Here is an 18,623-nt window from a genome sequence, read left to right as displayed (position 1 = left end):
TTTTTCCTTCTGTGCATCCCATCTGCTCTTATGACCTTGGGGAATGTTCCTAGTTAGTGCTGCTTATGTGAGGGATGCTCCTGTCCTATGAGAAGAAGGGACAGCCAGCTTTCTGACCCACTGTGAAAAGGGTGAGGAAAGAGGGAGGAAGATGTCACAGCCCATGTCCCTGTGCTCCAGGCCTTTTCAGAATCATATTTGGGTGTTGAGGGAAGCATGAACACATGATTGGGTCAGAAAAGGCAGGCTGTTCTTATGGGATTCTTCCTCTGAAGAGGATGTCCCTTATACTCTGTTCCCTAGGTCATGATAAGGACTTGGTAACCAGCAAGGATAAATTCAGATATTGATCCCTCCAAAACCAGATGAAGCAGATGTCAGCACACACAGGTGCACGCCTGAGTGAGGGTAGGCCAGCCACTCCACATCAGAGGTCAACAAGGACTAGGAGATAGTATGCAAATTAAGGCACATTTCCCAGTCACCCAAGCACACCCTCTGTGTGGACCCATGTGGGAACAGAGATACAATATCCAAAACATGTGTTTACACCAGAATAAACTGAGATGTCATTTATTTTATTTCCAAGGGGCATATACTAACTTAGTATGTGCCACCTTCTCTTCGCTGATGCAAATAAGAAATGACCTTCGGGTTTTTTCTTTTGTGGAGATGCCTTCAGTCATGAGTAAGCCAACTATGATGACTTATTATTAACAATGAATTAATGTGAATTATAAAGTACGCATTTGCTCCACCATTATTATGTACTACCAAGCATAAAATACAGTCATCCAAAGAAGAATTTCATATTTTATTAGAGAATATATCTAAAATACAACATTTATTAATTTAGGATATATTATCTGGATGGAAATATGCTCTGTACCACAACCATAATTATAACAATTTCTACAGATAATACCTCACTTATATCTCTGTAATTCAAAAGTCACTAAATTACAACAGAATTCATATTTAAGATAACTTTGCTATAAATATATAAGAATTTTAAAGTGTCTCTTTCATACAACATCTTGGAGTCTGGAAAATTTATTTTGTCTGGGTTATGTTGCACAAAATTGTGAATATTTTACCTGATTTATATCACACAGCTTAATTTATCTCATGATATGGATTTGAGCTCAATCTACTTTCCTGCTTATTAAAAATAACATTTTAGTGTGAGTGCTCATTATCCACATGTTGTGACCAAAGTCAAGGTACCTTTTCCTGTCTCTTTAATTATATTCATTGTTACAAAATGGCCACACCTGTAAGCAAAGCACCTGTCACAGCAATTCTATCAAGCATGATATCTGGTCTAGTTCTTCCCACTTTAATAGTAAGCATATCAGGTGACAGATGAAAGGTGTAGAAAACCAGACACCGAGAAACCAGGGTCCAATTCACTCAGTAGATTTGTGTCCAGCTGCAGGAAAACCCCAAGACTTGCTATGGGACACTGGCTCTGGGACCATCTCATTTAATGAATGCCCTGACCTGCCGGCTATGCAGAGGCTGCGTTGGACGCCAGTTGTCCACCATGGGTATTTCTGATTCCCCCTCCCCATTGAAGTTAAGCTGACGGAACTTCATCATCTAAAAAACACAATAAAAGATTTAAAAATTAAAAATGATAGTTTAGAAACAGTATTGACTCAATTGTTCCATTACATCTTGAAATACATTCCCCCAAATATTTGCAGCACCATATACCCATGCTCATATTTAGTGTGATTCCCAGTAGCTACATAATCATATATAGATTATATAGATTACATATGATTTTATTTAAAAACGTCATTTCTATCAAATGAACACAAAATTGTTGCTGTCGTTTGGAAGGACATTTTCAGTTAGCTTTATGTTTTCCTTTTGATTTTATAATCAAAAGCCTATATGATGCCTCTAGGATGTGAAATAATAACAATTCTAGATGCAAATTAAAATTTTGTTTTCTGCCCCAGGGAAGATAAACTACAGAATTCCCACAATTAGATAAAGTGATCCAGGATCTATAAGCTCAGCAATAGAAAGATACCCTTGTGTCTCTGCTTAAATATACAGAAACACAGGAATGAGTGGTCCCAGGCTGGGAGTTCAGTCCTTGTCTTGATTGATTTTTATTCCCTTTTAAATTTGTTCCCTGGCCCCATGAGGGACATAGGTATCTCTCAATCTATCTTCTACATTCTCGGAGGTTGTTTTGAAAAGTGGTTCTTCCCTTTCCCTAAATGAGATTTGATCTAACTGAAGAAGGTTAGGGGGCATGAGTTAATAGCCTTTTGCCTGATCACTTTGGTTCAGTAATATTCCCACAGTCACCCCTATGAATTCAACTTCAGTCTAAGTTGATGATAGTGACCTGCATCGGTACCACAGTGACTGCAACACATTAATCACTTGACCATCGCAGACCACCATACCATGTAGGGGAGGTACGATGTCTGTCCCAGTTGCTCCAGCTACATGGACTGAGTTTTAATAGATACCTTCTCTCCAAGGCCTGACTCTCCCCTTCATTAAAATTCAGGAACACTTGGACATAAATGAAATGACAGTAAGCTCAATATGAGTGAGCAGGAAGCTGAGGATTATCCTGATACCATGTAACCTTGAACATGAAATCTCATTGCCTTTGGCCTTTGTTTTCTCAGTGTTCACAAAAGAAGTATTTATTAGGCGATACACATTTTCCTCACCTATCCTCACTTTTGTCCAATTCTATGGTCTAAGGTTATGATTAATAACAATGTTTAATTGCATGTTTATTTGTCCAGCTCTGTGCATACCAATTCCACAACCAGAAGCATCAGGAGGATGACACCAGGTCTGTCTGACTCCACAACTCCTGTACCTTGACTGCATACACCTTATGGAGAAAACTGACCTGTTCACTGCTCACGCTGATGGGTTCCCTGAGCACAATCCAGGTCACGCACTCCAGGAGAGGAGGAGTGGTCAGGGAGCCTGGGTAGGTCCAGTAGTCCAAACTCACAGGAAGGAGCCCATGAGGGTCAAAGCCAGTGAAGGTGGCACTTTTACCCTGGCACAAGGCAAACAGAGTTAAAAGTGTCATGTGATTGGAATAGGAGGCAGGAATAAGTAATAAAACCACAAAACTATTTTTTAAGAGAGGTCCACATTCACCAGAAAATAAAACAAAAAGAGCTTAATAGAAAACATTTGCCTGGGAAATATAGATTGGCAGAGATAAACATGAGAACCTAACTAATTTCACTTAGCCTAATGTCCTCAAGGACTACCCATGTTGTCACAAATGGTAAGATTTCATTCTTTTTATGGCTGAATTACATTTCACATCTTCTTTATCTGTTCATTCATTGGTAGGCACTTAGGCTATTTTCATGTCTTCCAGGCTACTGTATTATAAAAAATGCTGCAGTGAACATGGGGGTGCAGGTATCTTTTTGAATCAGTGTTTTCAGATCAGGTTTATTCTATATAATTCAAGGGCATCAAACTAAAAATAACAGGTGAGCATTTCAGAAGATAGAAACTGCTTCAATTTGTCAGTATGACCTTCAAACAAGGGCCGCCACTGGTGATTGCAATGTTCAGTTTACAAAGATGCCCAATGACCTCAGTACAGCTGTGGTATAGAAAGGGTTTAAAAATGGGTTGAATCAATTCAAGGAGGTCACAGAATATAAACCTCAATGAAGGGGGGCCTTATTTATTGTGTTTACTTTGTAGTGGATTGGCAAAAAAAAAAGTTTTTTCCCCTAAGATGGCTCTAGTAGCACTTAGCTGTCTTTAACTTTATTCAAAACAATTTTGTTAAATCGTATTATGACAGCTGTCATATCAGTGTGCATTTTAAAAATTGTATCAAAATTGGTGAATTTTTGTGTTGCCATTTGAATATTGAAGATGAAAGAGAATGCACAACATTTTCAGCATATTATGCTTTATTATTTCAAGAAAAATAAAAACACAACTGAGATACAAAAACAGATTTGTGTAGTTAGTATATGAGAAGGTGCTATGACTGATTGAAAATGTCAAAAATGGTTTGTGAAGTTTCATGCTGGAGATTTATTTTTTCGGGGGGGCAAAACAGACTTTATTAAGAGGAAGGTGGCCGGTAGGAGGAAAGATCTGGATTTAGGAATCCTGGATGCTACTCCCAGCAGGGTCACAAACACCATACAGAAGTCCTCCCTGAGCCTCCAGGAGTTTCTGTACATTGAGACTCTGTCGGGGGAGGGTGGCCCTTCCAGCTCTATCACCCTGCAGTTCTAGAATACTCATCCAGTGAAGGAGATGTGGTCACATAAAAGGACTGCAAGTGCCCTTCGCAGAGGATTCCTGTCCACACAGAGGTCACCTCTACAGCGGGTCCAATTCCAAACCCACTGGCAGGTGAAGTCTGCTGGAGTCACACAGAAGACATGGGCTCTTGGCAGAAGTGGCTCTGGAAGTGTGGTCTGTACCTAACAGACAATCCTTTGGGGACCACCTAGAGAACATTCAAGGCCAGCAGGCAAAGGCCACATTGGACCCAGCAGGAGGCAGAGAACCCTTCAAGGGACACAATGGGCCAGGAAAAAGTAGATGTTACACTGCACACAGATCAACACACTTGTCTGTTTTACAACAACTACACCATGCTGGAGATCTCTTGCTGGACAATGTTCTGCAATCGGGTAGACTAGTTGAAATTCACAGCAGTCAAATTGAGACATTAAGTGAGTAAAATCATTGCTATACTATGTGGGAGACAGCGACATTCTTAAAATTCCAAATTAATAAAGTTATTGGTGAAAATAAAAATGAATCATTTATTTTATGAAAAAGACTAAATGAACTTTTTGGCCAACCCAATATTAAGTGACTGGCACAGAGTAAGTACTCAAAAAATAGCTATTGTGTAAATGACTGAGCAGATGATCTGTTAGTCTCCTTTCAATTATGAGTCTCTGACTCTTGTATATGGATGGTAGAATGAACAGAAGTAAGAATACATAAGCACAAGTCTAAAAATTAGACTAACATAAGAATCAACTCTTGGATAAATAAGAGTTAAATAAATATATAAGCAACATTTAACCTTTATTAATCTCTCATCCAAACACCACTTTTCAAACTGAAACTATCCAATTTGAACAAAAGCATTTTTGAAAACCAGTAGGTTAAGGAAAACAGATACCCTATTAGGAAGTGGCAGAAAATTTGACTGTACCTTTGTTTTAATGGAACTCAGTGCATCAACAACCTTCTGTAGGATTGGTTTGGCATCGCCAATCTATAGAAAGACACAAGAGACAAGATATTGTTTTCCAGGTGATACAATATCAGTTTGGATTTGGGCAGCTCTATTATAAAGTTTCTCCAAATAGTAAACCAAAACCCTGCACTTGCTAGGTGGCACCTGTCAGCCTTAGTGTGATTACACAGGCACCATGACCTTCGTACTAAAGCTGACAACCACCCTGGCTTCTTTGCTTTCAGTTCCTCTGAAACAACCCTCTCAACTAAGTGTTGAGAGGGCACTTTGCAGTGCCTTCCAACTGCAAAGAAAGAACACTGGTCAAGTGCTCACCTTAATCTTTTTTTTTTATTTTTTTATTGATTATGCTGTTACAGTTGTTCTATTCCCTTTTTCATTCCCCTCCACCCTACCCCCCCAACCCCACCATTACCCCCCCCTTTAGTTTATGACCATGTGTCTCAAGTCCTTTAGATTCTATATTTCCCATGCTATTCTTGCCCCCCTTCTATTTTCTATCTACTGTCTATGCTACTTATTTTCTGTACCTTCTCCCCCCTTCTCCTCCTCCTACTCCCCTGTTGCTAACCCTCCTTGAGATCTTCATTTCTATGTTTCCACTCCTGATCTAGCTGTCCTTTTAGTTTGCTTTTGTTTTAGGTGTGGTTGTTAATAACTGTGAGTTTGCTGTCCTTTCACTGTTCATGTTTCTTTAACTTCTTTTTCTTCGATAAGTCCCTTTAACATTTCATATAATAAAGGCTTGGTGATGATGAACTCCTTGAATTTAATCTTATCTGAGAAGCGCCTTATCTGTCCTTTCATTCTAAATGAAAGTTTTGCTGGATAGAGCAATCTTGGTTGTAGGTCTTTGGATTTCATGACTTGGAATACCTCTTTCCAGCCCCTTCTTGCCTGTAAGGTCTCTTTTGAGAAATCCTCTGACAGTCTGATGGGGACTCCTTTGTAGGTGACTGTCCCCTTATCTCTTGCTGCTTCTAGGATTCTCTCCTTCATTTTAATTTTGGCTAATGTAATTATGATGTGCCTTGGTGTGTTCCTTCTTGGGTCCAACTTCTTTGGGACTCTCTGAGTTTCCTGGATTTCCTGGAAGTCTATTTCCTTTGCCATATTGGGGAAATTCTCCTTTATTATTTGTTCAAATAAATTTTCCACTGGTGGCTGTGCCTTTCCCCCTTCTGGTACCCCTATAATTCAGATGCTGGAGTGTTTAAAGATGTCCTGGAGGTTCCTAAGACCCTCCTCATTTTTTTTGAATTCTTGCTTCTTCACTCTTTTCTGTTTGGCCATTATTTGCTTTCTTCTGGTCCACTCCATTGATTTGAGTCCCAGTTTCCTTTTCATTGCTATTGGTGTCCTGTGCAATTCCATTCATTTCAATTAGTTTTGCCTTCATATATTTGTCTAATTTGTGGCTATAATCAACCAGTTCTGTGAGGATCCTGATGACCAGTGTTTTAAACTGTGCGTCTGAGAGTTTTGCTATTTCTTCATCACTTAGATCTATGGGCTCTGGGGCTTTGAGATCTTCTTGCGACATTTTTGGTCTGTTCGCGCCCTTTAAGTGTGAGAAGCGGCGCCTTGGACTTCCAGGTAGTTGGGTTGTGATGCTGTATGTGGAGGTGGGGTCAGAGCGGGGAAATGGCGACCCTTTCTGCTGTTTCTCACAGCTGGGTGAGGAGCAGCGCCTTAGGTGGTTCACCTGGGCCGGGCCACTCAGAGTCGCTGGGTTATGACGCTGTATGTGGAGGTGGGGTCAGAGCGGGGAAATGGCGGCGCCCTCCACTGCCGCTTGCTGCGAGGACCTGCCCGGCCCCAGTCCAACCGCCCTCTCCCTTGCCTGTCCGCCCGGGCAGAAATGCGCAACCACAGTCAACACGCAGCACCGCTCCCCCGCTGTCTCCCCCGGGTCGCTCGCCTGGTGGCTCGCTCGGTCGCTCACTAGGTCCAACCCTGCACCTGGATTCCGCGCGTCTGGATTCTGCGCCTGAGTCTGTCTGACCGAGTCCTCCTGTGCAACCCTACTTCACCAGCTGCTGATTTCGTCCCTTACCGGTCAGGCTGAAGAATTTGTTGTTAACGGACTTCCGAAAAGTTCAATTTTCCGTGTTCTGGCTGTGCTTTCTGTTGCTAATATTTAGTTGTCTCTAAACTTGGTTGTGTGAGAAGGCACGGCACATCCACCTATGCCTCCATCTTGGCAGAAGTCTCAAGTGCTCACCTTAATCTTATGGCAGGATTTTACCTATAGCCCTCCCTCACTTTGAACATTCTCCTTTGGCTTTCCTTCTGCCCTCCTGTCTCCTGAATCCCTCTTGACCGTTATGTTCCTTTCATCAGGTAATCAGCATCTTTCTTGCAGCCCTAAATGCCTTACACTTTTTAGTTCCTCAGGGCTGCTTGCTCAGCAGCCATATCTTCCTCTTTGTGCTTTCCTTGGATGATTTCATACACACATAGCTTCTACCTTGACATAGTTCTGGGCCCATGACTCACCAGCCCCGGCAGTTCTCCACTGGCTTCACAAGTGTCTAGAGGGCAGCTCAACCTGTTTGTCTACTGTAGTCTGAAATTCTCCAATATGGAGCCACTTTCCTTACCCTTGTAATACCTGGTTGGTCTTCATTTAGCATTGTGTGGGGTCCAAATGAGTAACTCCCTGATATGACTCTGTGGCATGCAGATTTTTTTAGCTAAAGTTAACTTTAGCTGTAGACTCAGAACTTCTGCCCCTCTACCTGAACTATCCAAAAAAATTTGAACAAGACCCCTTGTCCATAAGTGATTATCAGAAAAACCTCTTTTGACATAGCCATGGAGTAGGACTTGCTTCTTATCATCCTGCAATGACATTTTGAAGCCCCCAGGGCACCTTACCTCATCCATAGCTCAGGGTGTTTTACACACTCCTGTTCTCTTTCTTTCTGAACCGCACCACCATGTGGGTCTCTGACTCTCTCATGTATATAGGGTTCCCATACATATGTGTGCATTGAATTTGGTTATTTTCTCTTGTCTCATGTATATCTAATTATCAGACCAGGCAGAAGAACCTTGGAGGCAGAGGAAAGTTTGTCCCTCTCTCACAATTATCTACCATAAACAGCACTATCTAGCTTAAGTTTGAATTAAAAAAAAAAAGAAAACCAGTGTACATGGACAGTATACCTCTTCCTCATTTCACCATTTACAGCCCAGACAGATCTTCACATTTACATCTAAATAGTACCCAATAAACATTGCTCAAATTGTCTTCTGTCCCATTTTCACTCTTACTGGCATATATGAAGTAAGCCTGAAAATATTTCAGAGCCAATGGCATTTCCCAGGCTCTCAGTAGAATGTCCTATTTGCTAGAAATGTCTTATCTGGCTACTCTTTTCTGAAAACAGGCACAGGAAGAATTGGGCCATCTACTAACCTTCAAAAAAACACCCAAAACAGCCAGTCCATCAGGTTGTTTCACAGCTTTTCCGAAATCCTCATACTTGGTATTCCAATGAACCAAGTGAAGCTGCCGCAGAGACAAACCACAAACAGTGATGACGTATAGAAGAAGAGATACAGATGGTCCCCAGTGGGCTCTTCGCATAGCTAAAGGTCCCAAAAAAGTAGGCAATTTTAAATATAAACTTTTCTCTCATTTATTTCTAATTACCCACCATTTGGCATACTAGCAAGTGATTTTATCAACAAGGAGCTGCATATTCTGAGGGAAGACACATTTGTTTCTAGATTTATATGAAAACAAGGTCCTCCCACTTGAATTCATTCACTTCATACAAACACTGTCCTTGGAGGTAGTAGAGAAAGAAGCTTTTGCAGTGTGACTTGTAGCACCACAAAGAAAGGCAGGTGATAGGTAAATGTAAAGGTCTTTTGTTAAAGTAGTTCCCAAGGTTTGAGTCAAACTTACAAAATTAAGCTTTTGAAATTAATGCTAATGTCACTTTGTATTTTTCCCAGGAAGAAAGTAAACATATGTTACCTCTGCAGCATACTTCTTTTTATCCACAGTGTGCTCAGAGCCGTGCCCATCAGATGAACCCCAGTGAAAGTGGAACTGAATCAGTCTGTAGGTGTCAGTGAGGGGTCCTCCCTTCAGCACTGAAATATAAAAAAATATATATGTATATACACATTTGTATACACATACATACTCAAATATGTGCTCATGAAACAAAAACTATAAAATTACATTTAAATCCTATTTTATAGTACATACTACATTTATGCCTGTAACAACATTTTTCACTCTGAAAATGAAATCCAGACTCAGGTTTCGTCCACAGTGCTGAACAAAATCTTTTCAACTATTTTTTTTCCTCACATGTTTTGCTTACAGGATGAATGCTTTTCCCATCTGTTTTCTAAGCACAGTGACACTTCTCTTCTGGGTTTGCTTTGGAATCACATGTTCAGGGTCAGAGAGCAGAAATTTTAAGGGAACTAATAACTTGTGAGTCACAGAGGAAGTAAGTTTCCAGGCCTTGCTAGCCAGAGGCAGTCTCCTGCACACTCATGCAAATGTGGGAACATCTCTCTCCAGTGCCTGAGGACTGTCCCACAGAGACTCAGCTAACCTCTCATACCAGTCCTACATGCCAGAATTTCTGAAATATAAGCATTCTTGATCTTAAGCCTATAAAATCTAATTTTCCTCACACAGGCTTTCCAAATTATTTAGGAGCAGTGATAATCCAAGTTCAAAAGCTACTGACTAGCTTTGTCCCTTAAAAATTTTTATGTAACGTTTCTGACTTTAACTTCCTCATCTGTTTAAATGGACACAACCAATTGTTGATTACTACACTAAGTATTGATCACCTACTATTACCTCCAACAACTTCAAACTCTAATTTTAATAACCATCTCATGGTTCTACTATTTTGATATTAACAGAATTTTGTTACAGTAAGATCTGTACTAGAAATTATATTGTTAGACCTCAGTCTATCTATAGATTATAAATTACCTGTGTCTTAAGAGAGGACTAAAATAGTAAGAAATCATTGCTTCCCCATCCCCTCTGTGACACTTGTGTCTGAATTATATGTATTAATGAAATTTAACCAGTATATATATTTATATATTTTTAAACCTCACTTGAGGATATGTTTTATTGCTTTTAGAGAGAGAAGAGAAGTGGGGGAGAGAGAGAAAGACAGAAACATTGATGTGAGAGAGACATTGATGGGTTGCCTCCTGTATGAACCTGGACCAAGGATAAAATTCCCATCCTAGGTATGTGCCCTGACTGGGAATCAAACCTGCAATCTTTGGGTGTACAGGACAATGCTCCAACCAAATGAGCCACCTGAGCAGGGTTTAACCATTATATTTTAAATCTTTTAAAATTAGTTTAATTCTACGACTTCAATTTTATTTTATTTTTTCAGAAATGGGACTAAAACATCCTTTCTCATAAAGGTACTTTATTAGCTTTGATTTATAATTCATAAAATAATAAGCCAAAATTTACTCTGGCTTTGCAAAACAAATGGACAAAGTCTGGCCATACAGCAAAGTTTGCTGGCTGCACTTTACCTAAGTGTGCTCACAAGGTTAGCAACATACACTCATTTATTCATAGGAAATATAAAGCTGATGCAAGATATAAGTGGAGAGTCTTTCTGTGGCTCCTGATACAATCTCTGGCTGCCAGCTCTGCCTTTCAATGGGGCAGAAGAAAAGAAAGTATAAAAATTAAAAAAGAACAAATTATAAATAGTGTTATTTTACAGATTTGTTAGGAAACATGAATTTGCAAGTATTTTGATAAAATCACACCTCTTCAAACTTAAAAGCAATTAATTGTAAATTTTTAAGCACATAATTCTGTAGGAAAAAATTAGCCTTATCAACCCAAATAGGCTTTTTCAAAAATGAGAGAATTCCCATTTCTTGTGATATACCCTTAAAACAAAATATTTGCTTATGAAATAAATTGATGTTGAAATTAACTCCTTTGTAACTTTTTAAAGCTACTAACTGGCTGGCTGATCAAAAAAATCCACTTGTAACATCATAAATTTTACCAAGTAGCAGAATAAGTTAAATAAAATCAAAATAAGCATCTGAGATAACTGATCTTTGTAAATGTATCTCCTTTCTGCAAAGAACCATAGAATCTTAAAATTTAAAGACACTAAAGCTTGTTCACTTAGTGTTATTTCTTATTCACTCCCTTGCAGATCTTAAGAGTCTATCCTAATTATTTTAGAGAACATTTAGAATTAGGCAAGTATATATGAGCCTTTATTAAATAAGACTTACTAATACTAAAAGAAAAGAAAATAGAAAAGAAGCTCTTTGAGTTCAGTGATTATCAGTGCTAATCTGTTACTACCAGATACCTGTTTTTGCTCCTATTAAAAGTATGTTGCTATATAATTGGAAACCTATTGTAATTAGAAAGGATTATTAAGTTGTTAAAGTGTATTGCTATCAAAAGCAGCATTTCTGGTCATCTTCAACTAGTTGGTTATTGCTAAAAAATTCTTAGCCTGAATTCTAGTCAATGAAATCCCTCAAGAACATTGTTATACTAATGTTTCCATAAATTATAATAAAGGCAGCATATATCTTTTTATTTGAGAAACAGAAAAGACAACATTTGGCTGAATGACAAAAAGTGGATACCATATTCTGGATCTACTTATTTACTTACTTATTTTGATCGCCACAAGTCACTGTCCAAACTCTCCCAATTTAAAATAAAAAACCTGCTTTTCTAATGTAAAAATAATTTTAAAAAATAGAAGAAATTTCTAATTGCATAATTTTCTCTCTCTAAAATTTGGACATGTAGTGGGGCTCTGATGAGCCAACAGTTCACTGTATCACAGACATGTATTCCATGAGGAATGGACAAATAGATGTGGGTTTTCTTCTGAACTTAAATTCAAATCTCTATACCAAGATCTGCAATTGGTTTAAATTTTCATAATCTGTCATGAGTTGTACCAATTGAATATGTAACACAAAACAAGTACCAAGTATATTGTAGGCTACTCTGTCTTCCTATATAGTTTACATGAAAAAATTATGTGAAGTATATGTTATTTGTGAAAATTAAGACATTCCCACAGTCATACTAAGATAAATCAGGCCAAATATACAAATTAAAAACAGAAAATTTAACATTTTTAATTTTTTTCTTCCCATTCACTTCATTACTGCTGAACATAAAATGCATCCAAATGACAAACTCTAAAGACCTAGTGGATGTCAATAATCTCTCTTTTAGATTATCTTCTTGAATCTCTCCTAGATTCAAAGCATAAGTAAACTAACCCAGTAATCTTTAGTTCAAAATTATAATTTAAGGGGTTTCCTATTGATGAAGTAAATAAGTAAGTCCACTAAAAACAGAACAGTTCCAGCAGGTAAATGATCTTCTCTATGAATAATTGGAAAATTTCTAAATAATATATTCCTCTATTGCTTTCTCAGCAGTAATTCATAACCCTTGACCTACCTACTGTTATAAAAATGAATGTCAATATCAACAAAACTAAGAAAAAGATGCCCACATTTTTTTTCTCCTTTTTGTGTGTGTGTGTGTGTGTGTGTGAAAAGAACTAAAGAAAAAAACACAGAAAGGAACTATTTACTCAAAAGTTATACAGGTTTAGAGTAACGGAGGAATGTCACCATTAAAATCCCTGAGCCCCTTTAAAACAACCACAAATACACACAAACAATCCTGCCTTCCCCCACTTTGCCCAACCAGGACAGTCAGGGGTACTGCATCTCTGGAAAAAGAAAAAGAAGCTAGCCTCGACTCCTGGTTCCTCCCACTAATCCGTGCTCAGTTGGGCAGGCCTCTGGCAGTCCCCAGCACCATCAGCTATGTTCCTGTGATCTCCAGTTCTTAAGGCAAAACTACATGGGCCCACCAGCGAAAGTCCCTTCACCCCTTATAATTGAATTCAGAGGTGGTCAATTCTGCAGGTAGGGTTGTGCTCACACCATGAACAGTTTGCATGGCAAGCCCTTCCATTTGTTATGGTTATGTTTCCTTTTCACCTAAGATTGTTTGTGGAAAGCAAGTTTTAAATCTTCAAAAGCAAATCCCTGAAAAGCAAGCAGGAGTCTGGTAGGAGGGTCCAGCATATCATCCAGACCATGGTCTGCTTGTGCTGAACCCAGGAGAACTCAGCTGTCTTCCTTCTTCTTTCTTGAATTAAGATAAACAGGTAAAAATATTCCAGTTTCTAAAAAGAACAAATGATGAGAGTTGTGTATAGGTTAGCCAATAACTGAGGCATTGATTTTTCAATGATATTTGCCTCTAACTTTGCAATAAAGCAAGAGAGTTTTAGACTCATTGGCAAAAGTTAATTAAGTTAGCAGGAATTTGTAATTGTAACTAGTATTCTTTTCTTTCTCAGATAAAGCCAGTAATAAAAGATCTCAAGCAGGGAAAGTAATTTTTAATAATTAAAAAGAAACCCTAACAGAGTTAATGATTTTTCATTAATTTAAGGTGGTTTATTTTTAAAGGAATTTAGAAGCTTGATGAGAGCTTTAACCCAAGCTTCCAGTTTCACACAAACAATCTTAGGTGTGATCTTACTATTAACTAACTCCACACGTACAAAGAATTTCCTCAAGCTTATACAGCAATAAATTCTGCCAGCCCATTCCCTGATTCCCAAATATTTAAGTCTGGTTACCAAATATTTGATAAAATTTAGGATACATTTGAAAATCCGAATCTCTGAGAAGTTCTACAAGACTGAAATTTCGTTGAGTGGGAGAAAAGGAAATGAACTTGAGAATTTAAAAGTACAAAATAAGTGGCAAAGAATAGAAAAAATGTTAACACTATAACAATAACTCCTAACAAAAAGAGGTGTTAAACTGTCGATTTAAAATTTTGAGTGACCAAACTGATAAATTATTTTGAGACTTATGTGTACAGAAAAGTATATCATTTTTTAAACATGGTATGTACACACTAAATATTAACTATGGTTATTGTCAAAGATTTTTATTCTGTTTCTATTTCTAGGTGATCGTCATCTAGTCTCACTCCAACAAACTGGGAAGGATGTGATGAGCAGGTTTCTTACATTCTGGTGTCTGTTTCTTCATGTTTATTTTAAGTGCTAACCTGAGACTCTAGGATATTTTTTAAAAAAGTTTAAAGAGTGGGTTTTTTTTTGTTTGTTTTTTTGCATGGTACAATTGCTTTGGTTTTGCTTTTGAATTTTGTAGATGTATTTTCCTGTAACATCAATGTTTAATTCATTCAGCATTCTAGGAAATATATTGCTTCCCTGTTTAACCAAAACAACTGAAGATGTTGCAGTGTTTGGTCAGAGTAACAAAGGAGTCTTTCAAATATAAAGAGAGCAGGTACTGTGCTCTTGAAAGTCTTCCTGCCTTCCACTTGTTCCTTTCAACAGCATCCTTGCCTGTCCAGAGCAGGTACTGTGCTCTTGAAAGTCCCCTGTCCTACCTATTTCCTTCACCTGGATTCCCCTCCATGTCTTAGCATAAGCTTTACTTACCCTGGAAAGGCTTTCCTGACTGACTCAGGCCAGCTCTCAAGCCTTCTTATGTTTCTGTAGTCCCTGAAATACTTCCCTGTTGCACTTATCAAAGTGACTGTCAGAGCCTATTACTTCCCCATCCTGCTAGGTCAGGCACCCAAGCGTGGGCTCTGGACACATGGCAGAGATCAGACAGGGCCTCCATCCTGCCCTCAGGGTGCCTGGCTTACCTTGCATTTCATTGTGTTAGTAAGAAGTTTTAAAATAAGAATTAAGTGAAGCATGCATGTGTCTCTAAAGATGTGGGTTTGAGCCCCTACCTAAACCACTTGCTTTTCATGTTTTACAGTCTGAACTCTGCCACCACTTTAATAATAAGTGTTACTCACAAGACAAGTAGAAAGCTCTAATTAGTTACTTCTTGTGTAGAAATCCACCAGAACTTGACAGATTCATGGTAAGATGTATAACTATATAGTAATGTCATATATGAAATCAGTACATGCTTTAATAATAAATGGGACATTCAGAAACATTGAAAAACAAAAATTTAAAATACCATCAAGTGATGGGAGATAATCTTAGAGCTCATTAAAAACTCTTTCTCTGTGGTAGAAACTACTATTACTCCAATTTTCACAGGTAAGAACATGAAAGCTTAAGTCAGGTTACTGCCATTCTCAGGACCACTGGCCTAGTTAGTGGCAGAACTGGAACTTGTACCCAGGTCTGTCTGACCCCAGTCTAGGCTCACAGTTGCCAGACTAAATGCTGCAAAACACTTTCCAAAAATACATATTACTAAAACAGTTTATCTCTGTTCCATTGCTTCCTCATTGTTAAAAAAAATGCTTTTTAAGCAATCAGCTGGCATTTAATTTTATATTGTATTCTATGTAGCATCCAGTAAGGTATGTAATTGGTACAGTCACTGAAAATAAAGATTTCATTGGCAACACTGAATGTTCATTGTGTCTTTTTAAAAAAAAACAAAATAACAGCTGACAACTATAGACTAAAGTAGCTGACTTCTTTTGGTTTTTAAATAACTAAACATAATGGTTTCTATACGTATGAAACTACTAAGACATTTGGCCTTATCCTATTACAATCTAAACCTATTGTGTTCTTTCATAAAGGAAAGAAATTGTTTCCCTTACATTTAATTTAATCATCAGAGCACTGTTTCTTTAACCATCAGGAAGCATGCTTGGAAAGGCAATACAGCAGGAACTCTAAAGGAGTATTTCCCATGAACACCCTCCACTGAATCTAATACTCAAAATTTAGTAAATATGACACTATGACAGAACGTGTGTCCCTGTGCATGTGTGCACATGTACATTGAGTGTGTGTGTATACCGGGTGAGGTGACTCGGGGCACAGGTTAAAAACATTTTCACACTATTTCTGCATTATTATCCATAGAATTGTCTTCCAAAATCACTACTTTAGAAAACCAACTGTCAAAAAATGTTTAAAAGGGAAAAGGATAGGAAAGAACAGTTTTTTTTAAAAACTGTACCAAATGCATTGGATAGGTACTAAAAAGGAACTGTCACCTTGAATATAATGGCTATGATTACATTTGTGTATTGGTACTATAGGTTATTACTGCAGAGTTTTGACAGCACTATCAAATACTTTTTCTCTTTTTCTTCCAACACTCCCCCCACTCCCATAGTGCCAAACCTCAAGAGTTTACAGTAGCATTCAAAGACTTTCAGAAGATAGAATCTGGGAAAATAGGGTGCTGGTGATAAAATCCACCAGTGGATTTTATTAGTGGCAAAGAAGGCTGCTATTATGTCTGAATAGGATGTTCTATTTCTAAACAAGAAAAAATTTTTCAATGGGCATCCTGTAAACAGCTCATTACAAACAAATTATGGCAATTGGTTTTGTCCCTAATGGGCCAAGTATACCCACCAACTCTAAACCTTCTCCATCTGTGCAATGAATTTCTAGGTAGATACCAAGACACACTTGCCACCTTTATCATACCAGCCCAAAGACCAGAAAATACTCAGAAATATTGTTTCCAAGAATTTTGGTGTTTTAAATTGTCAGGTTTTCATCACTCTCCTCACTGTTACCTTGAAGATCACATTCAAATGTACTTTTTATTGGATAGGCACCCATTCTGGAAAACAAACATTTTAGACAGAATCTTAACAGCTCTAATTTTGCCAAACTCATCATTGCTGGTCTTTCTTGCCAGCAATGGCAAGAAAGGCAAAGGCAAAGGCTGGGGACCTTGCCTTTTGTGACTTTTCAGAGGCATATCCCTGCTTCTCAGTGCTTACATTTCAGAGAGAAACAGCCCAAGGTCACTTCAAGGTCACCAGCCTGTCCTTCTGAGCCTGGCACCTGTGACAGTTCCCAGAGTGGCTCTTCCAGGGCTGAGAAGCCGTCACCCACTCATCTGGGAAAACAGGTTCTGGATAAAAAGCACTAGTTATTTTTTAAAACACTAACCTGCATTGTCCTGGGAGTCATCAAACTCCACGTTAAAAGCGTGACCATTGTTGATAATTCTCCTAGATGTTGCCCCCTCGTAGGAAACACGCAGAGGCTTCAGCTCTGGATCATGAAGGGCTGCTTTGGTGTCTATATCAATAGGGGACTGGCGGTTGCCCTTGGCAATGGGAAAGTCCTTGTACCAGTGCTCAGGTCCTAGGTTGAGAAGGGAGAGAAGGGATGTGTGAGGCCCCCAGTGTGGGGACAGACACACCCACACTCCTAAAAAGGGCAGTAATGCTCAGTTCCCAGTTTGGCGGTGCCACTGAGTAACCGCTGGGAAAACACTGTGCCTCCGTTTCCCTATTTATGGGTTAATAATATCATCTACCTGTAGAGAGATTGTTGTGAGAATGGACATCCGTACGTGGAAAGCTTTTAAACAGTGAGAGCCATGCAACTATTAGCTATGTTCACACTTGTTTTACTGAAATGCAGCAACAGGCAGGCACTAAGGACAAGCTGGTGGCTGGGATTTAGGATGTGTGAGCTCACTTCAGACACCTAGCAGTCCCGAACTGCAATCCTTCTGACTTGGTGCTTGGCCCAGGCCTGGAGCTCCCTTAACAGCCATGATCCCCAAAGCTCCAAACTCCCAAAGACTCATCTTGCTGTTTTGTCTGCTGGCTCACAGAAACTGCGTCCGCGGCTGGTAAAACCCAGATCCTGATGATCCGCTAACATTAGGGTACAGAGATAAAGGGTAAACTCAGATCGGCGCAATGGGTTCTAACCAGCCCCCCGAAATCCCCGGGGACAGGTGGTGCCCAGAGCTTTAGCTACAGGTAGCGCTGAGGATGGGGGTTGGGGGTGGGTAAGTTTTGGGTCAAGGGGACGAGGAGTCCCTAATTTCTCTGTCATCAACGCCTAACGTTTTCAGTTACAACCTGTCCTCGCTTTTCTTAGGTTCAGGTAGGACGGTCCCCGGATCGGGACCCAGGAGGGACTGTCTCAGCGTCTCGCTCTAAGGCTGCACCCCCCACCTCCGCCCGCGCCTTGTGCGCGTCGACTGCGGGGATAACGAGCCTGAGACCAAACCGGGGCAGCGGGCGCCCCGTGCATGGTGCCCAGGCTGGGCTGGGACACACTGGGCGCCCCGCGCCGGGGCACCTGGGCAGCGCGGTCTGGGCAGCGCGGTCTGGGCAGTTGTAGGGCCTGGCCAGGATCTCGTGTACTCACCGTTGTCGGGGCCGTATCCCCAGTGGTGGGACATGGTGGTGTGGCGGGTCGGGCAGGGCAGGAGTTGGAGCGGGTCCAGCAGGAGCTGCTAAAGGCCGGCACTGTGTGTTCGCAGTCGCGGTCAATGACTTTTATAGGCTCCCGCCAACTTTGTGCCGGGGGTG

At 39.7% G+C, this 18,623-nt stretch overlaps 1 protein-coding gene across 2 annotated transcripts; it reads right to left on the bottom strand.

Annotated features, from left to right (window-relative positions):
* Positions 1–557: 557 nt before the first annotated feature.
* On the bottom strand, positions 558–18,614 carry CA2 (carbonic anhydrase 2). 2 transcript variants are annotated; one of them, XM_037137051.2, is made up of 7 exons: positions 18,460–18,610; positions 17,239–17,436; positions 9,246–9,364; positions 8,679–8,771; positions 5,210–5,272; positions 2,894–3,049; positions 558–1,602 (listed from the first exon to the last, which is right to left on the bottom strand). In XM_037137051.2, exons 1-7 carry the CDS (start codon positions 18,491–18,493, stop codon positions 1,483–1,485), a joined length of 783 nt encoding a protein of 260 aa, XP_036992946.2. In that variant the 5' UTR covers positions 18,494–18,610; the 3' UTR covers positions 558–1,482. The 2 variants fall into 2 exon arrangements, with proteins under 2 accessions (XP_036992946.2, XP_036992947.2); XM_037137052.2 differs by lacking the exon at positions 17,239–17,436 and having other exon boundaries at positions 18,460–18,614.
* Positions 18,615–18,623: the final 9 nt, after the last annotated feature.

Source organism: Artibeus jamaicensis, unplaced genomic scaffold, assembly GCF_021234435.1.
Source record: "Artibeus jamaicensis isolate MK-2021 breed Jamaican fruit bat unplaced genomic scaffold, CSHL_Jam_final scaffold_916, whole genome shotgun sequence".
NCBI lineage: Eukaryota > Metazoa > Chordata > Mammalia > Chiroptera > Phyllostomidae > Artibeus > Artibeus jamaicensis.
The sequence above is the reverse complement of the archived record's forward strand: the minus strand, read 5'-3'. Positions and strand labels throughout refer to the sequence as shown.

What these genes read in the sequence shown, in the direction of transcription:
- CA2 (XM_037137051.2), bottom strand. Translation starts at nt 18,493, where the DNA reads ATGTCCCACCACTGGGGATACGGCCCCGACAACG. An exon ending in GGGATACGGCCCCGACAACG is followed by an intron (nt 17,437 to 18,459) that starts GTGAGTACACGA and finishes TTCTCAACCTAG; the next exon opens with GACCTGAGCACTGGTACAAG. An exon ending in TGAGTTCCATTAAAACAAAG is followed by an intron (nt 3,050 to 5,209) that starts GTACAGTCAAAT and finishes GCCTTGTGCCAG; the next exon opens with GGTAAAAGTGCCACCTTCAC.